Genomic DNA, 27,748 nt, shown 5'->3' with positions numbered 1-27,748 from the left:
GAGAAAGCAGAGCTGCTGCTGAATTCAGGCAGGCTGTCCCTCTGAGGAGGAGTGGACATGGATTTCAAGTCTTTCAGGGTATATTCTTGTTTGGAATTGCCTTGTTCTCAGGAGACCGGGTTAAGAAAACACCGAAAATTGACCTTTTTCCCGCGTCTCTTTCTAAAACCTGCGAGCAGTTGATTTTTAGCCCAGGAGAATGAGATCATGAGGCAGGGTGCTTCCTGTGCCTGGTGCGTGGGGTGCTGCAGGAGCGAGCAGAGCCCGAGGAGCCGCGGGGTGTGAGAGAAGCTCCGCGGTGTGTGAGGGACAGCTCCGCGGTGTGTGAGGGACAGCTCCGCGGTGTGGGTGACAGGGACAGCTCCGCGGTGTGTGAGGGACAGCTCCGCGGTGTGTGAGGGACAGCTCCGCGGTGTGGGTGACAGGGACAGCCCCGCGGTGTGTCAGGGACAGCCCCACGGTGTGGGTGACAGGGACAGCCCCGCGGTGTGTGTGTCAGGGACAGCTCCGAGCGGCTCTCCAGCCCCGGGGCTCTCCTGCGATCGCTGCCGGCAGCCACAGCGAGCAGTGCTGCCGGCCGGCTCCTGCATCGCCTGCATTGTCCTGGCAGCCCTCTGTAAGGGAAACCTGAAAAAAACCCAACCCTGCTAAGTACTGCCCTTTCTCTTCGCTGTCAGAAAGGATCTTCATTTAGGAAACTGAGCTTTTGACCTGGATCTAACCTGGTCAGGGCAATCCAGGGTGCATCAAAACCAGGGCAGGGAGGTTTGAGTGCAGCTCAGGGCTCTGTCCTTGCTCCTTCAGAGGAGGAGCAGTAACAGCTTGTTAACAGAGTGTACAAGGCTGTGCTGGGCAGCCCAGCTGCTGTCCCTACAATAATGCTTTCATCTGGTGTGTATTTGCAGGTTCTGTTCCTTTACAGGCTTTTTGTTTCAGTTGAGTCTTAAATACCTGCACGCAAGTTGAAGAACATCAAACCTGTTGTTTGTTGGATCCTTAAAAGCTCCACACAAAGCCTGTGGAATCTACAGACTGAAAAATGCTGTTTAAGGACCTTGAATTCCTGTTTTCTTTCTTCATTTTAAGGACATTTTGGTAGCTGAATCACTTTGAGAGTCACTTAAAGTGACTCTCAGCATTAACCTATGTAGGTGTTTCACCAGAGTTTCCATTATCTCTTCCAATCCAAGTGGTTTTTGTGTCTGGCTCCTTTGTCAGAGGAAGGATAGAATATAAAAATGGGGCTTTTGCTGATGTGGTGTAACCCCTGAAGTCCAGCTCTTTTTGGATAGTTCCTTGAAGGAATCATATGGGGGTTGAGAAAGGAAAACTCTTAGAGGTTTGCTTAAATTTACTCTCTGTCCTTTTGGGGGTGCTTTCCTAACAGCCTTGTTCTCCAAAGCACTGAGAGCTAAGCAGCTCCCTCTGACTTCCACCTTGCTGCTGCTGGAAAAATGCAGGCAGGATTTCAGGAAGCTTCCATTTGGCAACCTTTTTTTTTAAAAATTGCAGGCCGCTGGAATGTCTAATTCCTTCTCCCACCAAAGGAGGATGTCCCCTGCTCGTGCTGCTCCTGCAGCATCAGCATTCTCATCCTCCTGTCAGCACTTGTGTGGCTGCAGCGAGACAAATAGACCCAGGACAGGAATTGTCCCCCTAAGGTGCTAAGCCTGCTGTGCATTTAAATTTATTGACAATCTTCAAGCATTTCCCTTGTCCCCTGTTCCCTTGCTGGAGCAAAAGGCAGAGTCAGGTGCTCCTAAATCATTTTTGCATGGCCTTTTTGGTGAAATCTATCCATGGAACAGCAATAATAGCCCCATCAACAGTGACAAGCCCTTGACCTGGCTTTTTATGTCTCTGAATTTCATTTCTTCTGATTCAAAAAGCAAAACCAACCCCAACAGAAGTCTTTTATCTTTTAGGACCAAAGGGAAAAAGAGAAGCTGTTGCCTTGTTTTCCAAGGCATAGACAAACAGCTTCAGCTGTGATTGTGTCCCTGCAATGATAATGCTGAAAGATGTGCAGCTTTTCAGGGACCATTCTGTTCACTGAAATGTTAAATGAGACCAACAACTGGGGACCTCTTGGTCTCTTGGCTCGCTTCAGTATAATTTAGCAGGAAATACCTCTGTTCTGGCAGTAAAATCCTAATTTTACATAACACAAAAGTGCATGAAAGCTCTTGTCAGGCTGTAAAAAACATCCGGCACCTCTTTTGTGGGGAAGGCTGCAGAAGGCTTATCATGTGGTCTATTGTTCTTTATTTTGAATGCATCAGGAGGCTCGAAAATTAATTTCTCTAGTGGCAAATTCCTGCCACCAGCGCAGGAAAGCAAAAAAAAAAAAAAAAAAAAAAATAGATGTAACAGCTCTCTTCAAATGCTTTTCCCACCCTGCGCTCCTGCCCCCGGCCACATCCCTTCTGGGTGGCTGAGGCCATGCATTTACACAGAGTTCTGGAGATCAGGGCTGTCCCTGGTGTTCACAGCCTGTCCCTGTTGGTTTAACAGAAAATAACGTTTGGTCCCGGCCAGCTGAGCAGGAATAATTACGAGGAGCTGGATGAGTGCTCCCGGACCTCGGGGACTGCCTGGAGCTCTGTCCTGGATGTCGGTGTGAGCCCGCCCTCTGTGCAGCCCGAAGGCAGGAGCTGTCAGGGGCTGCTTTTGGGGAGCTGCTGGGGCTGCGGGCAGCTCAGCATTCCCGGCTGAGCATTCCTGGGGCTGCTTTTGGGGAGCTGCTGGGGCTGCGGGCAGCTCAGCATTCCTGCCTGAGCATTCCTGGGAAGCTGCACCAGCTCTGCATGAGCCGGGCACAGGTGGCTCCTGCTCCTCTGCTGGGGAGGCTGCAGGGATGGAGCAAACGGCAAAAGGAGGGATGGGGCATGAAGAGGGAGGAGGAGGAGGATGCAAAGGGAAAGAAAACATGGATAAAACAAAGGAAGGGAATAACAAATTAAAAGGAACAGGCTGTCTTGCCTTCCCCCATCCTCTCCTTTCTCCACTTGGGTTACTCTGCCTCATCTCCACAAATAGCAAAGTCTGAGCCGTCCCCCTCCTACGCTGTGCAAATTCCTTTGTCCTCTGGGTGTGTGTCAGAACTGAACACCACCCCTGCTCATTAGGCTCATTAGGCTCTAACAAATCCTTGCAGCATCGCACTTGGGCAGAGCAGCAGAGCAGCATTTGGGGAGCCTCCGAGATGTTTTTTGCACGTTTTGGACAGCCCTGCTCGTGTCCTTGGCAGTTCCTGCCCCTGTTTGGATGTCAACCCCTCGCTAGGGCTGTTCTCAGGGTGCTCACAGGGACCTGGAGCAGCTCCCAGCAGCCTCCCATCATCCAGAGAATGTGCTGCTGCAGCAGAGCTTCACTCTGAACATCCCGGGATTTGTGTAGCTTGGGCAGAAATCTCCCTCCTTAAGTGCTCTGCCGTCAGTGCCTGAATTAGGGGCTTTAAAGCTGCCTGGGTGTGTGAGCTCCATTACCTCTCTTAAGCCCAGCTATGCCTGCACTGCAATTCCTGCAGAACAGCAGGAATGGACACAGGGAATGGGTGTTGGGCTATGGAGCCTTGGCTGAGCCTGTTCTTTTTTCTGCCATGAAAGCCCACTGCTGAGGGTGGAAGTGATTTCAGCAGGACTGGCAAGTGAACCCCACATACCAGTTCCTTACTGGTCTGGAAAGAAGAACTGGGCAGGAATCTTGGCTGCTGTAAATCAGGGTAGCTGAAGGGAAATCAGTCAATTAACCCTGGCCAATTTGTGATTGATTCTTTTGTCTGCTTTGCTAAACCCTCTCCTGGATGGACCTACTGAAATCAATTTTTCTCACCCCACCTCCTGTGGGTTCCTGGTGGTTTAGACACCCAGGGGTTTGTGGGGAGACTTGGCTGAATAAATTCCAAGCCCCTTTTGTTCTTGGGGCTGTGCCTTGCCCTTCTCAGCTGCTTTCAGCTCCCAGTGCAGCCTTTGCATTCTGTGCTGCCTTTCAGTGGTGATGCCAGGGCTGATTACATTTGCTGTCTTTGTCCTTTTGCGATGTTCCTTATGCCTGGAATATCCTCCTGGCACTGAGTCAGGAGACCACTTTTTTCCTACCACCCTCTGTGAAACTCATTTCCAGCACAACACCCATTAGATGAGCTGATACAAGGTAAAAAACCAGCAGAGTACTGACCCTGACTTTCTCCAGGGACTATGGATTTGATCCTAGGCATGATTTTCTTAAAAATGTCCATATTTTTACTTTGTTTGCTACTTGATATTTCAGGCACTTTATGTTTTCAAATAATGACAAGGATGCCATTACTTACATCCCAAATGCAAATTTTCCCATCAGTCTTTGGGAAGTCTGCCTGCTGAGATGTGTCCATCCTGTAGATTTGGAAGCATAGCTGCCATTCCTGTAGGATAGGACATAGCCATAACCATTTGGGGAAGCTTTAAAGACCTAATTCCCTAAAAATCTGGGAATTTGCAGCGTGGGGATTGCCAGGTAATCTGAGATTTGTCTACTTCATCCAGTGTCTGGCAGTAGCCAGGGCAACAGTCAGGAGGAGGTACAGGAGATGCTGCGTGGAGCTGCTCATGCCCATAAATGTTTCATCCTAAGCCTGCAAGGCCAGAGATTGTTTTAAGCCCTCAAACATGATTTTCCCATCTCTTTTCCTCCATTCTTTTAATGCTGAGTATTTTAACTTCAGCTGCTGTTGGCAATGTGCTCGTCTCGTTTGCTCCTTGGAGCTGGGTGAGGATTAAGCTGAGAACTGTGTGCAGGTGGACTCTGGCCATGGCTTGGCTGGGGGAACCTGCCCCAGTCCCAGCAGGTTCTGTGCCAGCCTCAGGCTGGGGACACCTTCTGCTGTCCCCTGGCCCCTGCTGCACCCTGAGCTCCTGCTCAGCTGCTGATGCTTTGTTGGGTAACAAAGGAAACCACGACGTTGGTGCCAGTGAGAAGTTGATATTTTCCCTTCTGTTTTTGCAAGGAATGGAGGAAGGTGTGGAAAGGAAGGAAGCTGAGTCTCATTTTCATTTAAAAGCGAGCCTGACTAATCCGCCTGGAAACGGGTGGGGGTGTTACAACCATTTTGTGGGACTACAAAGTCCAGCTTTGAACTTGGAGGGAACCTTTCTCCTTGGTAGCAGCAACACATTTTGTTTATCACTTCTGTCAATCTGACAGCCACTCCGACTGAGAGACTCTTCATTATTAATAATCCCAGGAAGTAGTATTTTAAATTTTTATGGTTTGCACTTTGCAGCACCTGAACCACAATATATTACATGCACTGTGGCAGTGGAGTGGGAATTACAGCAGGGCTGCATGTCCTTTTCCAAATGAATAATTTAAAGTTTTCACAATGCCAGTTATGTTAAATATTATTACTCATTTCTTCAGGGAAAACCATAGAGCTCAAACGCAAATATAAAGTGGCAATAAATGATGTTACATTTAGCCAGTTGGAGACAAGGCTCAGAATTCATATCAGTTCATTTTCTGAAACACTTACTTCATCCCTTTGCTGGAAAATCCTTTTCAAGGTTCCATGCTTAATGGGATATTTTTCAATTTGTCACATTTCACATCTACTCTGCTCCTTCCTCCTCACAGCAAATGCTTTTAATATAGCCCACTTGGTTAGAAGCTTGCTTTCTTTTCCCTTTCAGCAGCCCAAATCCCTGGATTTCCCAGCACTCTCCCACTGTTTACCTTCTCAAGGTTGTAGATGATGGATTTCCTGCTGGTGTAGGCAGACTCTCATCTGTTGTTTCTCACCTCAGCACACCTATAATTTTCCAGAGCATCACTACAGAGAGGGTGCATGGTCCTGCATCCATTAAAGCTGAGGAAAGATTTCCTATTGATCCCAGCCGTGGCTCTGGCAATAAGCCTGGAATAATAAGAGCATTTCGATTTGGGACTCAATAAATGTATTAGCAAACAGCATCATTAGAAACATCTTGTGTGGAGCAGGGTGATGGATGTGGCTCGTGGTTCTGTTGTGGTGGGGTTTCACAATTTCCTCAGGCCATTCCCTGCAGGCTGCTCTGAGCTCTTCAGAAGTGTTTGAGGGCCTGGAATGAGGAACCAGAAGATCCAAGGAAGAGAACAGAATTTCAAGACCTTTCAGACATGGAATGTTATTGCATCTGCTGACCTGGGATGGCTGAGGGGGCAATTCTGCAGAGAGCTGCCATTTTCCATAGGTTGTCTGTCTGCCTTCCCACCCCGTCATCCCTTGCTAGCCCCTAATCCCAAAATGTGGTATTTTTATGGAGAATCTGCTGGAGCTGCCTTTCTGTCTCATTAATGAAAGCCTGAGAACACCTTGCATTGTAAGCAGCAAGCAGCAGTGCTGTGAACTCCTGACTCAGCCACCAAGTGGGACTCAGCACATTACTGAGATTCCTTTTTTGTCTTTTTTCCCTGCCCCTCCATGAGCAATATGGGATGCTGGGGTCATGCTGTGTGCAGAGCCCCTGAGCAATGGATGAAGAATTCCCCAGGATCCCAAAACATCCGTGTTGGAACTGGCTGTGGAAGGAGCCTGAAGCCAGCTCCAGTAGGCCAAAGCCCTTAAATGCACACTTAACTTGAAATATCCGGCTCATCCCCTGATGCTAATAGGACTACTTGCATTAAGGAAAAGCTTAAGTGCTTTGCTGAATTGGTGGTTAATTAGCTCAAATTCTAAACAAACCTGGTTAAGGAGGAAGCTGCAAGGACTTCACTGTGGGTTCCCATAATTAGATGTGGCTTTTTGCTGAGCCCTTTTCCCTCCTCTCATATTCTCACAATCACTCTGCAAACCCCATCTAGGAAGACACTTTCAAAGCTTTATTTTGGATGTAAAATGAGGAAAGTGCCAGGTGATTTACTGGTGCCCCCTTCACTGCATATGCAATGAACAGCTCCATTCCTGCAACTTTAAGGTGGTGTATCCCTGGGAAATGGTGTGAAGAACAGATCACAGGAGCAAGATAACCTGCGGGGAGATTCCCTGAGCTAAATCCATCTGCAAGTTCCCTCTTAGAGCAGCTCTTTTCCAAGGTGCCAGCATCCCAGAGGAGGGAAGGAGGAGATGGCATTCCTTTCCCTTCAGTTTCCTTGGAATTGCAGCCTCCCCAGGACCCCAATTTCCCCCTCCCTTTCCCTGCTATCAATCCAGAACAATTCCCAAGCCAGCACCGCTGCAGAACAGCCGAGGAGAGGGGCTGGGGCTGGTTCTGTTCTGGGTTGTGATAACCGGCACAGCTCTCCCAGGAAAGCTGTGGCGGTGCGAGATGGATGCTCCTGGTTTGCGTGGGAACAGTGGGATCTGGGCTGGCTGCAACTGCTCGGGGGCAGCGCTGATAAACGAGCGCTGATCACTGCCGAGTCAGGAGCCTTTTATTACTCCATGTTCAACAGCAATTGGGGTAGAATTTCTGCAAGACTTCTCTGCCAGGAATTTTTTTTTTCCTCGCTGACAAAATGGAAAAAAAAAAGGTGAAAAAGGAGTGATGGCAGGGAATGGGGGAAGGCAAATCTTTCCCACCCAACTCAAATCAGAAAGCTGGAAAATGAAAACAGAAAAAGAAAAAGAATAAGGCTAAAGATGCAGAAGGATTTCTTTAGAATATTGATTGTTCCTTTTCTAAATTTGCACTTTTAACTCTGCAAGAATGGGATGGATCCGTGCTCAGGCTGATTTATTTCACCTGTGGGGGACTGAGCAAGGAGCTCTGTTCATCTCAATGTACACCCCATGCCCTCAGCAAAATTGCATTTTTATCGTTGCTACCACGATATTGAATGGTCCCCCTGACTGCAGGTTTTCAGTTTTCTGTTTGACTTTTGTCAGTTAAATTCTGTGCTCTCCTCTAAAAAGGAGACTTCACTGCCTGCCCTTTCTTCTGCTGAGTAATTCCAGAGGGTGTCTGACAAAGACACTTCTGGAGAGCAGGTTTTTAACTTTGGCCATGCTAAAAACCCTTTAGCAAAGGTGCTGCTTCCCTCCTCTACCAAAGCTTTTTGATACCTCTGCAAAACACTGCCCAGGGTGACTCTGGCTCTGTGCATACTCATTTCACTGCTGGCACAGTCAGCAAAATGAGTTTCAAGTACCTCCTGGTCTGTTTATTCCCAGATGTGATGGAATTGCTGCTGGACCTGAATCTGATGCCTGGTGTGGGTTCATTTTCAGACTCTGTATCCCTGCAGACAGCATGATTCAAACTTTCCTGCTTATTGGTGCAATGGAACAGTTAAAAAATAACCGTAACAAAATTGGTGTTGATGATGAAGAAAATTAAATTATAGCTAGAAACAAGGAAAGTTTTTAATTTGATTTCTTTTCTTATATTCTGGTGTTCATGGTGTTTCATTAAGACCCAGCATCACAGTTTGTGGGAAAGCTCTCCTATAAATTTTAAAAAATTGTCTACAGCTAAGATTTATATTGAGCAGGAAGCATGAATTTGGGAGAATTGGATATTGTCTGAAAACAGAAAGAGCAATTTCTAAACACTGGCTGGCAGGTGCTGCTGGCTGATGCTCTATAATTTACTGTACTGGCTTTACAAAAAGCCAGGGACAAGACTGAAGGCTGGCCAGCTGCACGAGGCTGGGTGCATTTGCCTCCTTCTGAGGGAGAAAATGAGGTTATTGCCTGTTTGGAGCTCAGAGCTGACCTGGGCCACTTTGTCTTGGCTGCAGAGAGAGCTTTGCTTTATTTTGCCCACAGTGTGCTGGACAGGGTGGGCAAAATGGGGTTTGATTCAGCAGAGGCTTCAGAGCAGGGTCAGGATTCACCCCAAACCTCAGTCAAGCTTCTCCCCGTGGATCATTTCCCATCTTCTGTGTTGTGTCATCACAAATCCTGAGCTCCCAACTGCTCGTGGAAATGTATTTGAGTGGCTTTTTGTCCCTTCTTCTCGCCAAGTATTAATATTGCAAATGCTCCTGTAATAAATACTATTGAGAGGGATTCGCTGGAGGATGTAAATATTCATCAGTCTTTAATGATTTGCATTTGAATCCAGAAAATTGGCTTATGACTCCTCACTGCTTTTCTCTCGCTCTGATTTCCACATGCATTAAATGCAGGAGGATTAAATACCTGGGGTTCTCTTTGCTCCAAAGCAGACTTTGCTGTCTTCATTTGGAAATAAGTCCTTGATTAGCTGGGAACTCAACCTTGTGCATCACTTAATCTGTTCCAATCCTTCACCACGGTTTTGTTTCTAGCTGAGAGCTTTAGGATCACCCTTGTCACTCTCATCTGGAGCAGCCTCCACTCCTGGAGTTTTCATTTCCACCAAGCTGCAGCTCAGAATGGGGAGCCAGAAAGTGGAAGGGTCTTCTGCACCTCATTTTATAAAATGAATAGGACCTGGATTAATCAGACACAGATCTTAGGGGAGAAGCCAAGGTGATAATACAAGATAAATATTGAAAATCTGGAGCCTGAAGGAATGAGACACCAAGTGGGCTAAATTCAAATTGGCTTTAGCAGAACTTGTTTGGACAGAGCTTTTAATTAGTGAGGCTCCTCTTTAAGATGGGCTGTTCTTCTGCCTGTTGAGCATGATATAAAAGTTAATACTCCTAAACAAAAGTGGGTGTCAAACATTTTGCTGTCAGCTATTTTAAGGCTCGGTGTGATAAGCTCACTGTCCTAGTTCTGTGTATCTGCCGATTTATCTGCCTCTCTTATCCCTGAGGGGGTGATGGGTTTGTGTTCATTTATGGTGCTTGTGTAGGTCCAGGGGATGGTTTCTATAGAAAAGCTTTGATAACAACCCAAAAACCTCTGCTGTGGGCAGAAGCCTTAAAAGCGTTGTTATTTTCCAGGTAATTGTGAAAACAAGAACAGAATATCAGCCTGACCAGAAGAACAAAGGAAAACTCAGAGTGCCCAAAATTGCCGAATTCACAGTCAGTTTCACTGATGGGGTAACAGAAAGACTAAAGGTAAGAAATGGTTGTTCTGCTGCCTTCTGATGCAAATGCTATTCATTTTAAAATAACTGAATCAAAGTGACAGGAAAGACATAACAAATTTAACACTCCACTCATCACCAGGGTCGAAGAGAGGTTTATCTGCATGAGTGTAAAGATTTTTTTTAGGACAGGCATGGAAATACCATCTCAGCTACATCTCAAGTAGAAAATGCTTTTCTTTCCCAAGAAAATGATGAAAATATATTCCAGCCCAAATTGAAAATAAACCATGTTTGAATCCTTTTTCTTCTCAAACGCTGGTGTTTAAAAAGAATTTTTAAAAAACCAGTGAAGGTTGATTGAAACATTTTGTTCAGCCTTTAAAAATTCCTTTTGTCTCATAGCCAGTCAACTTTTTCATATTAAAATACTTTTTTATAATTATTATATTACTAAATATTAAAAACTACTTCAAAATGCGTAGGAAAAAAAGGTATTAGAGAAGAATCCAAGCATATCCTGTCCTGTAAGCAGTTTTGCTTCACAGGAATTGGAATTTTCAGATGGAAAATGTTTCCTTGGGAAATTTTCAGCAGGCTCTACTCAAACATGGAAAGAAACTCATGAATTATTGAGTGCAGTCGGTTCCTGTTGACTGCAGCACATTAGAACGGCTCAGTTCCTCCTAAAATTAGACTCCAAATGTGTAGCTGCCAGTTTTTTCCTCCCTTTGCACTGGGAAGAGCTGGTGCTTTTTCTAAACCACAGAGCATGGCAGTGATGGAAATGTGAGATTTGATTGCTCATTTTTAAAGTCAGAGGAAATATCAATAATTTTGAGGAGAAAACAGAGAAAGTGGGCAGTGCCTTGTGACATTCCTGCTCCTTCCAAAGCATAATTTATTCTTAAAAGTTGTGGCAATAAATGTTTTTGGTTCTTTGGCTTGGTTTTTCTTGTTGGGTTTTGGGGTGTTTTTTTTCAGTTTAATCTAAAATTTCTTACCTGCTGTCGGTATTTACTGAATTCTTCCCTGAGCTTATTGTGAGTAGTAACTATTTGCCACCAGTGGTAACTGTCTGTTGTACCAGAGCAAAGTGAATTAACCACGGTTAAATCCCAGTGTTGGAAACCACAGCAGGCATTTCCAGTGTCACACACAAATCAGGACCCGACACGATGCGCCTGAGAACCAACAATAAATTTAGACTCTCCTGGACTGATGTGTTGGCTTTAACCCGCAGTAAATGGCCTTGTTGGTGTTGTAAATGCTGCTGTCTCCGTGAGTATTTAACACTCAATCCTGCAGGCCTGGAGGGTGTGAAAGACTGAGTAAAACCACGGAAAGATCTGCCTTTTTATTTAAAAAAAGAACATCTCCTTACAGACCGAGTTAATATATAAATCATGGATAAATCCTGTTTCATCTACTCCTTCTCTTGAGCATCTTGTTCTTCCTATTCAAATTCCCAACTTGCTCTTGCATTCAGACCTCTCCTTTCATGCCTTTTTCCTCTTCCCATCCTGCTGATGGAGTTTTCCCATCACTCACAGCTCCAGCTGGGAGCCCTGGCAGAGGTGGGAGCTGGGCCCCTTCCTCCAGAGCCTGGCAGCATCACAGGTTCATTTTTGAGCTCTTTCCTTTCCCTAAAATCCAAATGATTTCCATTCTCTACTCTTCAATGTCAACTTATTCATCAGGCAGCTTCTGCTCTAATACTGGATAAAGCTCTAAGCCTCTCCCTGCCTGCTTTTCACAAGGCTTCCATGTAGCCCATTAAATTTGTAGTATTATTTCCTGACAAAATGAGCAGAGATAATAGCTAATATTTATTACCTTTTGTACTTTTTATTGCACCACATTTTTGTCCCAGTGCACATTTTTAGTGAAGTTATTAAAAACCCTGCCCTCTGGTTATAAGCTGCCTATTATCTGGTACTGATGAAATCATCTTACATTTGTTTTTTGTAGGAGGAAATCACTGTAAATACTTCTATGATCTCAGTTTGGCTACATTTTTAAAAGCTTAAAAAAAGATGATATAACTGTGATCATCATGTTCTCTTTTGCCCTTTTGAGGGTGGGAAAGCCCTCCAAGATCACTGAATCCAAGCTGTGACCAGTGCCCACCTTGTCCCCAGCCCAGAGCACTGAGTGCCACCTCCAGCCCTTCCTGGGACACTCCAGGGATGGGCACTCCAAACCTCCCAGGGCAGCCCCTTCCAGTGCCTGAGCTCCCTTTCCATGGAGAAATTCCTCCTGTGTCCAGCTTGAGCCTCCCCTGGCCCAGCCTGAGGCCATTTCCTCCTGTCCTGGGAAGAGAGGCAGAGATTCTGTGATTTTGAGCTTCAGAAGACCAAGATGTCTGCAAAAAAATCTGAGACCACGTGAACCTGCCAGCCAAGTCCACAGATGCCCTTTTTCCTGCCTTTTGGGTATCTTTTATTGAAGAAACTAATGAATTATTAGACAACTTTCTCACATGAACAAGCCCAAGCCAGAATTAAGCTTATGCTTGCATATTTTTCATCCATCCAGAACAGCCCAGATCTGAGCTCTTTAATTATCATAAAGAAGAGACTGTCCCTAGGCAACGGTTCTTATTTCACACCAGCTCTTCCAGGAACCTGGGCTAGCTCCTGCCTCTTGTCACATCCCCTAATAGATGAGATTATGATTCTCTCCAGCTCAGCACACAGTGTCCTGGAAGTTTGACCAATTAGGCTGATTCTTCAGCTGCATGACTCAGCCCATACCTCCTTTATAATATAAAACTGTTTAAATAGTTGTGTGTAGATGGGTTACAAGAAAATGATGTTAAAATAACCTTATGGTTGAGCCATCCACACAGAAAAGAAATTTCTCATTTTACTCCTCCACAGAGAAGCAAAGAGAACATTTTTCTAAGCTGACAGGCAGTGATTTATAGACTTTGCCTTCTTTACCTTTGGAGTGTGTTCCTCTAGGAAGTTCCTGAGCTGCAGAGATCTTGTTTTGCAGCAGCTCTGTGAGCTGAGGTTTCCCAGGCTGAGGGGGAAGGGTGGCTGCTGTTTGCCTTTCATTTGCAGTGCTTTGAATTGAGCTCCTGTTCCTGGGCTTTACCATCCTGTGACAACACTGAGGTGCCTTAGAGAGGGTTTGTAAATGTGTCTGTGATTCCTCTGTGGGCTGACAGCTCTAACCCTCTGCATCTGAGGCTTCCTGCTCCTTCTCATCATGATAACCCATCTTACAGCTCTTAAGAACAATCTCTCATATGTGAGTAGTCATTCTGCTCTTATTTCTATCAGCCCTGAAAAGAGATTGAATCCCTTTTGCTTTTTAAGCAGATTCCCCACTAAATGAGGCCTTGTTATTTCTGGAGAACAGGGTTTCCAGTGACTCCTTTTCTCTTCCACTCAGCAGCACTGATTTATTTAGATAGCACCAGAAGAGGGGCTGGAGTGGCCTTTCTCTGCAGGCTTACAGAGCACTGGGTGGACACCTGGAACTGCTGCCCCCTTACTGGTTTCACACAAACCTGTCTCTTTCTTACACCAGTCTGAGCCCTTTCTCACCACTGCCACAGAACTGTTAATTATTTTCAGGAAGGTAATGATTTATTGACTATTAGCTGGGTGATAGTTACCTGCCATAGTTATCTTCTCAAGTCTTCTACAGTTCTTTCCTTTCCCAGGAACTTTAAAAAGTTTGTATTTTCAGAGTTGGAATAATTAAACTCAGTACTTGTCTTTAACAGAACAAGTTGGGAGTGGGTGTATGGGGGAGAAGTCGAGATATTTAAGATGTTTTTTGCAAGCAATTTATCTACCTGGAGAAATTATCTGCCAGTGTTGATGAAGACTGGGAACTTCATTCTTCTTGCTGCAATTTGGCAAGATGCATGTCCAGAGTCACTGGCTGTGTCATCTGTCCCTGCTGAGTGTGCAATGACAATTATTTCTTATCATTAGATCCCCCCTCTTCTCCACCCTGAAACTGCTCTGACACACGCAGATCCAGGGATCAGTGGATGTAATTATTGCCCACACTTTTCATCAGGTCCTTAAAATGTAGTGGAACCCATTCAAGTGCTTCTGTTGTTGAAATGCTCATACTGGAACAATTGTTTTCCTCTGACTTAGTGTGAAAGATTTAGAACAAAATTACTCTGTGTTCAGCTGCGCCCTACAAAACACCGTGATGCAAGAATTGTTCATGACCAACCCAAGCCAATATCTGAAATGCTTGGCTCCTAAGACTGCTCTGGGCCAGGGAATAATTTCCTGTTGGTAACAGCTTTGCTAAATGGAAGAGGCTCCCCTGGTCCCCCCACTGGAAGGTGAACCATCAAATCCCCAGGGAATTCACATTTTGCTGCACACACGGAGCCCCAAATGTGCCATTCCTGCTCCCCCTCCCAAACTTCCCATCCGTGCCATGGATCCTGCAAACTCCTCCTGGGATGTTCTGCTTTCACCTCTAGGCTGTTGCTTTATGCTGATAGTTCTTCCTCTAACCTGAAAGAAATCCCAGAAAAGCGGCTGGGGCTTTCCATCGTACCCATTCACAGGTAAATACATTTTAAAGTCTCCCTGAATGGTTGAGTTCCCACGGGGCAGGAGTAACTCCTGGTGAAGAAAGCGCTCCGCTGCTTTTTAATGCTATCAGCACCAGCGTCACCATGGCAACTGCCACATCCCATCGCTTATCGGAGCATCCCATTACCCCGGCTAATGGGAGCGGTGCTCCGGGCTGTACGCGGGGATCTCTCCCTCTGCTGGGGATTGCTGCTGGGGCTCCGGCGCTGCTTCCAGGACCCAGAACACGGGACAAAGCAGGAAAAGCAGAAATGTGGCAGGCACGGGGGAGCAGGCACTGGCACCAGCAGGAGGCGGGGTTTGCTCTTGAACCTTGCACTCCGAGAGGGCTTGGAGAGGTGGCGGTAGGAAGGGGATGAATTCAGTCCCCAGGGACTGATCTGGAGGAATATTCCCTCCCTTTGGGGGTCAGCAGGCAACCTCCTTCCCATGTAGATGCAATGCAGCTCTCACTGCATCTAAGTGTTCATCCAGACTGGATGATCTGAGAGTGGAGCCAAAGCTGCCTCTTTGGAGGCTGGATATTTTCCAGTGCAATGCAGAAGGTCACAAATTCTCCTTTTCCAAAAAATCACTGGCCAGCCCTGCCTGGCCTCGATGCAAACTCACTCCTGGGTGGCCTCAGGCTCTCACTCGGGGTGTGCATGCAAGCAGGTGAGAAATGGTGCTGCTCATCCTTCTGCCTCAGCTCAGAAATCCTTCTTGGGAGGGTTTCTGAGAAGAGGACAGGGCACATCTGTCCCGGTGGCTCTCCCAGGCTGCGTGAGGCAGATTGATGGAGCCGTTTGTGATCATCAGTGACAATCAGGAGCTGTGAGGATGAACTGAGTGGGGATTTGTGGCTCAGCTGCCAGGGAACAGATCTGTCTGATCACAGCCCCAGGTATTGCTATAAACCCTGTCTGGGTAGGAGTCTAGGGGTTTTGTAAGAACCCCCAGCTAATTCCTTAATTTTTTTGTACAGGCAAGGGCCCAAAAATGTCATGTCCATGTCTAAAACACACAAGAAAAATCTATTTTGATTTCACTAGAATGCTCTTTACTGGCTTAGGGACCATCTTACAAAGCAAAATAAAAAACTTCAAATGTGGGGTTTCTTAATAGGAAATGGACCATTCCTTACAGTGAATTCTTGTTTTATCTTAGTTTTACACACATATATACTCTTTTACAAAGCCAGGAAAAGCTTTTTGACTCTATTTGATAATTTTTGCCTTCTGTGAGCACTAACAGAGTAGTCAACTGAAGAGATTTGTTCAGTTTTGGTTTGGTTTTTTTTCCATTTAATTGATTTTTGGAGAGAAGAAGAAAGTGAATTACTATGCAGAAAATCTCTAAAAGTGGAAGTTACATAGAATATTAATATGCCTAAATTTATGTGGGGTACACCTGCTGAAAGTTCATTCTTCAAACCAGGATATATTGAAGGAGAGCAGAAACTTCAAATGACCCTTGGCTTTGGAGCAAAATGCTTGAAAGCACTTCCATAAAGAACCCCATGGAGATACCCCTGGTGTTAATTACAGGATGTAATTGCAGTTCCCACTGGGCCTGGAGGATTTTTTACATTGCATCTCTGTCTCTAACACCACTCTGCACTTCCCTCTGCCACCCCACAGGAAATCTGCGTGTTGGGCAATTTTCCTGTCAGCATTTGAGGTGAAATGAAAGATTTTTAATGCTGGTGTGGCCACTGTAGAAAAAGAGACCGAGCAGGATGGAGGAGAAGGAAATTTTCAGCCAAGCGAAACCAAAGCAAAGTTTACTGCCTGTTGGGTCTTATAGCCAGACCACTGAATTCTAAAAAAAAAATAATAAACAAGGAAGTGCAAAGCTTCACTCACACAATTTTCTCTGTGCAATGTTTCACTCTCTCTAAAGCAGCACAGGCTGTGATTGAATGTTAACCAGAGCTGAGCTGCCTCTTGTTGGTACTTGCAGATGTATTAAAGCCTGTTGGGTCGGATCCACAGCTAATGGAACTGGCCTCGTGCCTTTGGAGGCAGCATAATCACCTTGATTATTCCTTTCTGTTTGCTTTTAAAAGAGTAGCTCTTGTAAGTCATTTGCAGCAATAAAGCTTCATCTTTCTAATTCAAAATGGAAAGGCTTTTAATTCTTAAGTTACCCAGGGGACACTTTGCTCACCAAGTCCTCACTTTGTTCTCCTATAAAGCACCCATATAATAAGTTTTTAAGGAGAAATGGGTGTACTGGACCATGAATGCAGAAATATTATTTCCTGCTCATGATGGGAGACATAAATGCTGAAATACAGGTGAATTTGTTGCCCTTCTTGAAGGAACAAGCTTCCAAGAGATTTTTTCTTCAGGCACAGGAGTGCACTGAAAAGAGGTGTTTTAATTCGTGCAAGCCTGACCTTTGGAAGAAGGTAATTTCTCATCTCAGCTTTTCCCTGGAGCCAGCCTGATCCTTGGCTGTGGCATGGTGGTGTCTTAGGGTGGTTTTTCCTCAGAAAAAGGCAAGATTTGGAGAATTTAGATGTTTGCAGCCATGGGTGGCTCTTGCTGGGGTTGTCTGAGTGGGGAGTGAGCTCTGGAGCTGGGCTTGGAGGGATGCAGGTGTCAGGAAAAGGCAGTAGCAGAGCAGGGAACAAAATCTGCAGTTCCAGGTGTGCTGCCATGGGCTAATCCCTGCATCCATTCCTGCTCAGGGCTCCCAAAGCTTTCCCTGCACCAAATCCAACATCAGGGAGGAGGGACAGGGGACAATTTTGCATTCATGAGACCGTGCAGAGGTTGAGTCTCGGCAGGCAAAGGGCAGGCAAGGAGACAGTTTATTGATGACTTGATTTATCTTGTGTTCTTGTTAATGCATTTAAAAAGGGCCTGTGATGAACTGAGGCATCCATTGCCATGTCCCACGTGGAGTGACCGGAGGAAATGTCACAGCCAAGGCTCTGCCAGGGCAGCAGGGAAGGGCTGCACGTCAGGAAGGCTTGGAGAGGATGTTTCTGTCTGCTGCAGTCCCACTAATTGAAAAAACACCTCAAATTAGGGATCTGGAAGGAAGCCTCCTCCAGCATTGCTCAGCTCCTGAAATGGGCTGCCCGGTGTTCTCAGGATGTGGCTTTGGGAAGAAAAGCTCCTTTCTGAGCAGTTTTTGAGTCACCCCACTTGTTTAATTTGGGGGGTCTGCTCCAATTTTTTTGGAGGTAACAGATACAGGATCATTGAATGGCCTGGGCTGGGAAGGACCTGAAAGTTCACCTAGTTCCAGTGGGAAGGGACAGCTGAGAAAGAAAGAAAATGTTCTTATAAGAGGAGGGAGAAAAATGCCTTTAAAAATCTGTCTGGTCTGTCAAAATGGCCACGTATTTATTTGGTGTTCCTAGAAACAACATCACCCATCTCACTATACCTGCCTGCTTGATGAAGGAATTTTTTAATGGCACTAAATGACAGAAAAGAGAAAGCAAATCCAACAGAGCTTTTTTATTTACCTAGATGGAAATTCACTGATATTCATTGGTGAAGCAGTCTTATTTAAAATGGCATTTAGAACTTCCATAAGGAACGGGGGCTTGGAAACGGAGCCATGAATTTTCCATCCAAGGGGTTTGACTTGGCACAGGGAGATGTCACGCAGCCCGCAGCTGGCACCAGACACTGCTAAAAAGATCTGAGGCTATTAGTGCCTAAACAGCCACTAGAAATTATATTACATGATGGAGACAGGCTAATATAATTGAGCCAGCTAGTTATTGTGTGCATAATTTAATTATTTGACAAATTGCTTAGAAACACGGTGTGCTCCTTCCACACTCGTGCCACTCTCACAGCTTTAGGAGGCGCAGAGCAGAGGAATTGCTGGTGGCTATCCTGGAAAAGAGATATTTGTTTTTATGATTTGCAAGCTTGGAGAGGTTCTCTGGTGTTGTCACAGTGGGCTGGGGTGTGCAGAGATGGGAGAGCCCAGGGGGATGTGGCTGGGAAGGGAAATTGGCTCAGAGACAGCCAGTGCTGTTTCAAGTGGATTCTTCTGAGGCTTTGGGGTACTTGGATAAATGAGCCTCTCTGAACTCTGTGAGTGTTTTGGGCTTTGATTGCTGGGCTGTGGGGGCTGAAAGGAACCCATGGAATAGTGGAACAGAGAATCCCAGAATGGTTTGGCTTGGAAGGGACTTTAAAACCCATCCAGTGCCACCCCCTGCCATGGGCAGGGACATCTTTCACTGTCCCAGGTGGCTCCAAGCCCTGTCCAATCTAGCCTTGGGCACTGCCAGGGATCCAGGGGCAGCCACAGCTGCTCTGGGCACCCTGTGCCAGGGCTTCACCACCCTCACACTAATTTCTTTTTTCCTAATACCAATCTAACCCTCCTGTCTGTCAGTGTGAAGCCATTCCCCCCCTGTCCTGTCACTCCAGGCTCTTGTAAAGTCTCTCTCCATCTTCCTTGTAGCTTCTTCAGGCACTGCAAGGCCACCATTGTGTCACCTCCAGGTGAACAATCCCAGCTCTCCCAGCAGAGCTGCTCCATCCTCTGCTCCCCTGGAGCCTCCTCTGGGTCTCTGCAGCAGCTCCAGGCCCTGGGGCAGCTCTGCAGGTGGGGCTCTCACCTGAGCACAGGGGCAGGATCCCAGCCCCTTCCTGCTGTCCCTGGGGATCAGCCCTGTAACAGATGGGAGAAGCTTCTGGCCCCCAGGATGATCCCATCCTCATCTGTTCTTATGGGAACTGGGGCCAAACAGATTTATGGTTATGAATTGTAAGTTAAAGGACCAAAAAACCCCATCCACCCTAAACCTTCATTAAGAAACATTGCAGCACTAAGGAGTATTTTCCCATAGCCCTGAAAATGTAGAGACATGACTGAGGACATTTTCCTCTTACAAAGCATCTCCTAAACAATGCTTCTTAAGAATCTGGACACCATCTGGAATAAAGCTTTGCTGTAATAATAAAGAACAAATCCTACATCTTCCTGAGCAGTACTAAGCAAATCTGAAGACCCAATTGTGTCACTTTTTTTTGCAGCTAGCCTTTCAAAATTTTGGAGGCGAAGCTGTTGCCAGAAGATCAGCAAAATCAGCAACTTATTACAAAAATATTTTTAACAGTGGGGAGTGAAATGACATTTTTGAAGAAGTGCAGTCAGATCATTTTCACTGCCAGGGTAGATCAGGGTGTCTGAGTGCTGAGCAAGGCACCACAACAGTTCTTTGACAGAGTTTGAACAGGGGGCAGCTCTGGGCTGTGTTTGGGGTACCTCATCCCCTGCTTGATCCATCTCAGTGTCCTGTCAGCCTGTGCCTCCCTCCCTGCCAACACACCAGAGTTTTCTTGCAATAACAACCTGGATTTGGGTGCTTTGCACTTGAATTCCATCCTGGAATACACGGAGGCCACCAGGATAGCTGCATCCAGGAGCTCCTGATCCTTAACTGTACCTTCCATGTGGAAATCTGGTGGTGTCAATCTTCCATCTCATTATCAGCAGGAACAAGTTATGGGATGAAGGGCAAAAATTGCCCTCCTGAATTTTTCATTGTCAAGCAGAAATCCTTGTAATGGAATCAGGAGTGCATGGATGTATTTGGATGCCCTTAGATGATTTTGTGATTTTTTTCCTGCAAGTTAACTGGGTTGTCAGGGATTGATGAGTTTTCAGGTGTAATGGAATTGCCATAAACCATAGGAAAAGCTTTGCTGTCTCTCCAAGCACAGCTCTTAAGCTCCTCTCTGAAATAACCTTGACAGAATATCTGCCAGTTTTGTTCATAACAAATTTTGCCTTGTTCTTTGCCTTTCTTCTTCTACAAAGAGAAAAATTAAAACCAAGAGAACTTCTTCAGCTGAATTACCTATTAAAGGTTACAAAATTTCCCAGTACCCAGCAACACTTGAAGGTATCTTGTAGAACGAGATATGGCAGCAGCACTGGGATCTATTCCTGATAAACTGGAATTTTGTGAAGAGGCTGAGAAAAGTGCAGGTACAAAAATAGGCACCAGAGGCTTCTGAGGCCCCTAATTCACATTACAGCTGCAGAAAGTAGGAAAATGGTAGGGATTTTTGTAGGGATTTTTCTGTGATAAATGATCTTTACCTCTCCTCTGGGCCTGGCTGCTTTTCCTGTAGGCAGCAAGGCTTTTCTTGGTTGGCATCTTCTTGGCTCTGCTCCTGGTTTAAGTGAATATAAGCAGGGAGAAAAGCATCCAGAGTCAAACACTGATTACCAGGTCTAGAAATAAAATCGTGCCTGATATCTAAGAAGTGCCACCCACACTGAAAGAGGGGAAATTTAGGTTGGATGTTGGCAAGAAATTCTTCCTTGTGGGGGTGGTGAAGCCCTGGCACAGGGTACCCAGAGCAGCTGTAGCTGCCCCTGGATCCCTGGCAGTGCCCAAGGCCAGGCTGGACAGGGCTTAGAGCAGCCTGGGACAGTGAAGATGTCCCTGCCCATGGAATGGGATGATCTTTAAGGTCCCACCCAACCCAAGCCATGATTAAATAGTATATGAATAAGGAATAAAACTGTAAAAACCTTGCAATGGAAAAAGCTGTTGAATAAATGCCCTGCTGTTTGGATGTGCCATTGTTCTCTGGTTGCCTTTTAAATAAGGCTTTGTACTGGAGTGAGAGAGGGAAAAAGGGAATTTTCGATGAGAAAGGAGATCCTGGGCAGCTGATGAAATGAAAGAGAGCAGGGAGGATGCTTCATGGGCTGCATGAAAGCCAGGTTAGCTGGAACACCACTGCAATTAGACATCCTCTGCCTGGCACAAAACCTGCTGGCTCCTGATGTCCTGCTGCCTGATGAGGATGGATCCTTTCATTCTTCTGTGCTGTGTGGAAATGCAAAAAATGTTCTTTATCTCTGGGAAAAGGAGGGAACCACCCCAAGCGTGCTGCTGTTGATGGGAGCTTGACATCATCCTTCATGGATGTTAAGGGCCTCTTCCCACATTTTTTGGAGGATGGGGGGAGAGTTTTGGTGTGGTAATGATGTTCTCTCTTCTCTGCTCCCTCTTAAGGGAACCCTTGGGAATCATGTGAGATTTTGAGGAGAGGGCAGGCAAATCCCCCCCTTCTTTCACCCACTCGAGCAGTCACATGTGACAGATTCATGCCTGCAGCACTTCTAGGTTTTATCTGCTCACTAAATTTTATTTCCCCTCTGTGAGTGTTTATATTGCTTAGAGATCGCCAAGGTTCGTGTTAATCATAAAAAAAAAAAGTGGAGGTTTATTAGGTATTGCAGCTCTGTGATTCTTTGGTGTTTGAATGTTAATGAAGCTTTGTATGCTCTGGAATAGTTGCAGAGGTGCATCTCAGCTCTGGCATGGCAGAATATATCCGGGGGTGGATTTTTCTTCCCTTTCCTTTGGGTTTTAACATCTTACATGACATTTCATCAGGAGCAATTTTCCACCGTTTTTGAGCAGGTGTAATATTGTCACACCAATTCTGCGAGTGCAGGGAAGGCAGGAGGTGAAAACAGGCTCAGTTTCACCTGGAGGGAGGGGAGAGCTCAGCACAGGACCTGCTCCTGGGCATAATCAGCTGGGTGGCAGCACTTGGCCAGAGCAGAGGGGAAATTGTTATTTTTAGGGGCAGACAAGAGGAAAGAACCCCTCGAATTGCAGTTCTAATGGTTATTCCCATAGGCTGTGCATGCATGTGGGATTTAGCAGAAGAGCCATGAAGAGATGTTTATTCTCACTGCAGACAGCTCAGTTCCTTCTTCTGAAGGCCGAGTTTCAAGCAATGTTCCTTTTCTCATTGTACGTTTAATTTGGGCAGAGCAGGCAAACTGGAGAGTTGAGCTTTTCTTATTTGTGAATTTGTAGCCAGGGCTGCCCCTCAGCATTGGCTTTGGTAGAACAAGGTGTACATCTTGCTCTAGCACCTTCAAATTAACCTCAAAGGACATTTGGGTCATTGTCATCGTGGGTTTAGTCCCTACTCTGGAATTAGAGGAAGTACCAGGCCTAGCAGGGTCCCCTTCTAAACGAGGAGGAGTTGATGGACGTGTTCTACAGGGAGAAAGCTCCTCCACACTGACCTGTCCTCAGGATTGTGGTGGCTCTTTATGAGGAGGGACCTGTTTTTCCCAGATCTCCTGCTGGAAAAAGTAAACCATATATAATGGAAAAGCTGGGGAGAAGGGAGCTCCAGCAGAGAAACAGATCTGTGCAGCAGGGTGTCCTGCTGGGAATATTGGAGCCCCAAAGAGGGAATTGTGTCTGGTACCTCCAGCAGCATCTGCTCTTGGATGTGCTGCAGGATTTTGTCCTAGTCAGGATATTGTCCTTTTACAGCTTGGAGAAATAGAGGAGGATCCCCTTTCTCCTGCAGGGCACGACTGATCCTGGTGGGATTGCCCAGGAGGCACAAAGGGCTGCAAAGACCTCCCTGCTCCTCCCTGCTCAGCTGCCTGTGCTCCCAGAAAAGTGGGATCTGCCCTGGCCACAGGGCACTTTATCCACACACCTCAGACCTGGAATGTGGGTTCTGGGTCCTGCTGGGCCAGAGCTGAGAGCACGGGAACACAAAGGCTCCCAGAGCACCAAATACCACAGCAAAATCGATACATTTGCAAGAGGTTAAACACAGGAATGTGGAAATTCTGTGGGGGGATGGGAATGATGTGGGAATCCAGGATATTGGATCCAGCATTCAGTCAATTACCATGCTTAGTTAAGTACTGCACGGTGGAGTGAAGGCTGCAGTCTGTTAGAATGTCTGTTCCTATAAGTCATTTAATTATGAGGTTGCTCATATGCCATTTTAACATATGTACAGTAACATTATCCCCCTTTTCTAGGTCACCATCCTCATAAGCCTGGCTCTTGCATTCCTTGCCTGCATAGTGTTCCTTGTGGTGTACAAAGCCTTCACTTACGACCACAGTTGCCCAGATGGATTTGTTTATAAGGTAAGGAACTTCAGAAGGATGAATTGCCTGAGCTAATGACAGGCTCTAATTGCCTGCATGGTTACAGCCCAGGCTGCTTTTTTTTTTTTTTTTTTTTTTTTTTTTTTTTTTTTTTTTTTTTTTGACCAGGCCAAACAGAACATTTGGCAGGAATGTGTTGAAATGGAAAAAGTGTTCTGGGAAATGTGGACGTGCATCTGACTCCATCAGCTACTGTTACAGTGTAATTGTTGGGATTAGCATTTGGTGAACACTACAGACAGATGTTCAGCAACAATCCCTCATATTTGTGAATGGATTTATTGCAGCTGGGATCCTGCATTTGCTTCCCACACTCCCAAGTAACTGATGTTTACTGGCACACATTGTAATGCAAAGCAAACTGCTGCAGTGCTGACACTCTGTCCTTTGTGAAAGAAATCCAAATTTGCCCAATAGTTCACTTCTAGGTGCTCCTGAGCCTTTATCAAGAACAAAATCAAGTAACGATTGCTAAAACCCAGTCATTTTATATTGAATATTCATGCAACAGTTTGCCTGGTCTGCTGAAATAAAAAAAAAATATACATATTTTGCAAAATAATTAACTGAGTTCTCACTGTGAATAAACTCATAAATTCACAGGAGTCTTGACCACACTGGGGATAATATGTGAGCTGGAAAATAGAGCAGGATGTTGGTGCACTAATCATTGTGAATTATTCTCTTAGGTTATATTAAAAGGGAAACTTGGGATATCTCAGACTGGTAAAGGCTTTGGGGTGACCTAATTGTGGCCTCCAGTACTGAAGGAACTACAAGAAAGATGGAGAGGGACTCTTTACAAGGGCCTGGAGTGCCAGGACAAGGGGGAATGGCTTCAAAGTGACAGAGAGAAGATTTAATGGATATTGGGAAGAAATCCTTCCCTGTGAGGGTGGGCAGGCCCTGGCACAGAGAAGCTGTGGCTGCCCCTGGGCCCCTGGAAATGTCCAAGGCCAGGCTGGACAGGGCTTGGAGCACCCTGGGACAGTGGAAGGGGTTTGGAATGAGACGAGCTTTGAGGTCTCTTCATAGAGTCATGAATTTCAGAATGAAATCCAAACCTGAACTTGTGAAAAGCGCTGACCCACTGGGCTGTGCCTCCTGCCGTCCCCAGCCAGGTGCTCATCCCTCAGCTCAGGATAACAATAACAGAGCAGCACAAAGCAGCTTTTGCTGCCTCTGCCTGTCTGGGGTTTAGCTCTGCGGGCCTGCAGAAAGCAGAGCTGCCCAGCCCAGCCCAGCCCGGCCCTGTCCCGCAGTGAACCCTCCCGCATTCCACAGCCCGCTCCCATCCCGGTCTCTGAGCTCTGCTGCCGTCGGGGTTGCCAATAGCAGCAGGTCTGGAGGGCCAAGCCGGGCTGGGCGCATCCCCAGCACGCCGAGAGGCGGCTGCAGCAGCGTGAGGCAAACGGGAGCCCGTGAGAGCCGATGGCATCACTGCTTCTCTTCTTTCCCCTCCAGCACAAGCGCTGCATCCCCGCCTCGCTGGACGCCTACTACTCGGCACAGGATTCCAACTCCCGGGGCAGGTTCTACACCGTCATCAGCCACTACAGCATGGCCAAGCAGACCAGCTCCCGGGCCGTGTCCCCCTGGCTGCCCTCGGGCTCGGCCAGCCACGACAACAAGGCTGCCAAGACAGAAGGGCACTAAAGGGAACGAGCGGGAGGGCGGGGGGACAACACCGCGCTGCTGAGCGCGCCCTGCCCCCGGCGGGGCGGCGGCGGATCCAGCCCTCGGGCGGGATCAGCTTCATGGATATTTCTTTTCGTGCGTTGTTCTCGTTGATTTGTAACCGAGTCGAGCTCTTTGTACAAAGGCATGTTTGATGTTTGACTGTACCTTAACGATGTAAAAATATTTTTAAATCATTGCTTAACTATTTGTTAGAAAAATAAATTAAAAAACAAAAAAAGCAAGTTAGGTGAACAGCCAGAGAGGATAGAAGCAGCTAAGAGAATCCCACCAAGTTTTGTCAGTGCTGGGAAGCTGTGACAGAGGATCCACAGGCAGTGAAGGGAGAGCTGGAATCCTTTCAAGAGAGGTAGAGAGAACCTGGTACATTGTGGTGCTGTTTGGTTTGCCAAAGGGGAGATATTTTGCTGTCAGATTGAATCCAGTGTCAGTGTTCATTCACTGACAGAGAAATACAAGCATCCCCTCCTTCCCCAGACATGCTCACTGCAAACACAAACCCTGCACAGTGCCCCAAGGAAATCCAGAAGGTTCCTGGCATTCCCGATGAGCCACCAGAGTGCTGCTGGTCCTGTCCAGGCTCTGAGGCTCAAATCCAGGCTGCTGCTTGGGGATGGAGCAGGGTGGGAGCAGGCAGAGGCTGCTGTAGTGAAATCTTGAATAAATTTTTGAGCACAGAACTCAGAGTCAGGAGTTCAGGACTCTGCTTCTGCTTCTGGCATAGATTCCCTGCATGAGCTTTGGCAATTTCCATGAGGCTTCATCCTTTGGGAACTCTCTCCTGAGGGTCACCACAACTCAAAGAAATGCCATTACAATCAGAAGCGTGTCTGAAAAATGCTGCTAGTATTGAGCCTCTAAATTTTCAGCCCCTAATTTCCTGTGAAATGGGATGCTCCCGCTTCCCTCCTTCAGCTTCAGCTCCTTCAGCATTTCCTGTCATTCCAGGCCACTAGAGAGAGGTACAAAGCAAATCTCTGCTTGCAAACCCAGAGCAGACCCCAAGTCTAATCCAGTCCTGCCCAGAGTAACACAACCTCTCCCCACAAATGGCACTTGTGATTAATGCAGGCTGGTGGGATTTTAAAAAAAACCAAGGATTCTCTTTTTTCAGAGCTGCAAGAGCAGGGAGAGCCGAGCAGCAGGAGCAGAGTGCACAGGCAGGGCAAGGTTCACCTTGGCCTGAGCTGCTTTTTCAGATTTTTGGCTAGACTGGGATGGAAATTAGGAACTGGCCCCTTCTTCCCTCGCATTGGGCAGTTTTGTCCTCCACGTCAGAGACCCTGGGCAGTGTGTGAGGGCAGAACTCCTCAGTCCTGCAGGCATCATGAGAAATAACTGTATAGTGTAGCTAAAACTGTAGTGCCAAACGCCATCGTCTGAGTCCCCCTCCTCCCTTCCCTCTCCACCTGTAAATTCATTTCTCACTCAAAATGTACAAACCACCCCCTCCACCAACAACCCCACCTCCAGCAAAACCACTGAACAGTTTATAATTTTGTGGTGTATTTTTTGTCAGTAGGTAGCAGAGACTGAAGTATTTTTTGGTGTAATTCTTGAACTTTTCTGACGGGATTAAAATAAAGTTCGATGTGACTGAGCGTGGCTCCGGTGGGTTTTGTTGGCACCTGGTGCCCTGGCTGGGAGATGGTGGGTGGCATTTGTGTGGAGGCTGCACCTTGCACCAGCCCCAAGGTGGTTCTGGATTTCAGGAGGCATTTCCAGAGCTTCCCATTTCCCCCTTTTAATGCCTGGATTTTATTCCCTATGCTCTCACCCATTGCTAATAAGAAAATTGTAATTAAACTGCAGCTCGTCCACAGTGGACTTCCATTCCCATTTTAAAGGGAATTCCCTCCAGTGGACTTCCTTCCCATTTTCAAACCAGAGGTTACAGGAGCTTTTCCTGGCAGCAGTGTCTCCCTCACCATCTTTTCCTGATGCCAGCATTCTGTGGAATGGGGGGTTAAAGAAAATCCAGCTGACAAACCAAGGGCCACAGCTGAACTTTGGGAAAGTTGAGCTTTGTCCCCAAACTCTGCAGCTTGATTTGTAACAAACCCACAGCTGTATTCATCTCACATGCTCCAGAAAGCAGATTGTGTTGCCTCAAATCCTTCTTTGAAATGGAATGATAGCCTGGCATTAAATTGACTCTTTCCTAAAGGCTAAAGAACATTTTATAAAACCTCTGGATAGCTTTTCTTCAAAAAAAAAAAAAAAAAGAAAATAAAGTGTATTCAGAGTTGTGAAATTGAGCTACCACAGGAGAGAAACCACTCTGGTGTTAGAGGTCAGCACCGAGTACTTGTGAAATTTATTAAAAGGATCCAGTGCTGTGCAGGATTGAGTCACAGGATAATATAACCATGGAACTCTATTGCCAGTTTCCCAGTAATACTCTGTGTGTTTACTCGAATCACAAAAACCCAGGAATCAAATCACTTGAATTAAAAGGGTTCTAGCTATTACTAGATAAGTGAGTCAGTGGGGATAACCATTCCTATTTAATAAGGGAAAGATCAAAATCTGTGTAGAGCAGAATAAGAAAAAACAACCAAGAAAGACTCAGGGAAAGTCAAAGAAACCAAACAACTCCTGCTGTAAATTCCACCACTGTGA

At 46.3% G+C, this 27,748-nt stretch overlaps 1 protein-coding gene across 1 annotated transcript in view; it reads left to right on the top strand.

Moving 5' to 3' along the window:
- NSG2 (neuronal vesicle trafficking associated 2) overlaps positions 1-26,726 on the top strand; it is a 29,727-nt gene extending 3,001 nt beyond the window's left edge. The window contains exons 3-5 of the mRNA XM_063413579.1: positions 9,838-9,957; positions 23,297-23,407; positions 24,893-26,726. Of these exons, the coding sequence (XP_063269649.1) occupies positions 9,838-9,957; positions 23,297-23,407; positions 24,893-25,084 (423 nt within the window). The 3' untranslated portion in view covers positions 25,085-26,726. The remainder of the gene's footprint in view (positions 1-9,837; positions 9,958-23,296; positions 23,408-24,892) is intronic.
- Positions 26,727-27,748: the final 1,022 nt, after the last annotated feature.

This window comes from Prinia subflava, chromosome 16, assembly GCF_021018805.1.
Source record: "Prinia subflava isolate CZ2003 ecotype Zambia chromosome 16, Cam_Psub_1.2, whole genome shotgun sequence".
Classification (NCBI taxonomy): domain Eukaryota; kingdom Metazoa; phylum Chordata; class Aves; order Passeriformes; family Cisticolidae; genus Prinia; species Prinia subflava.
This window is presented reverse-complemented; position numbering and strand designations above follow the sequence as displayed.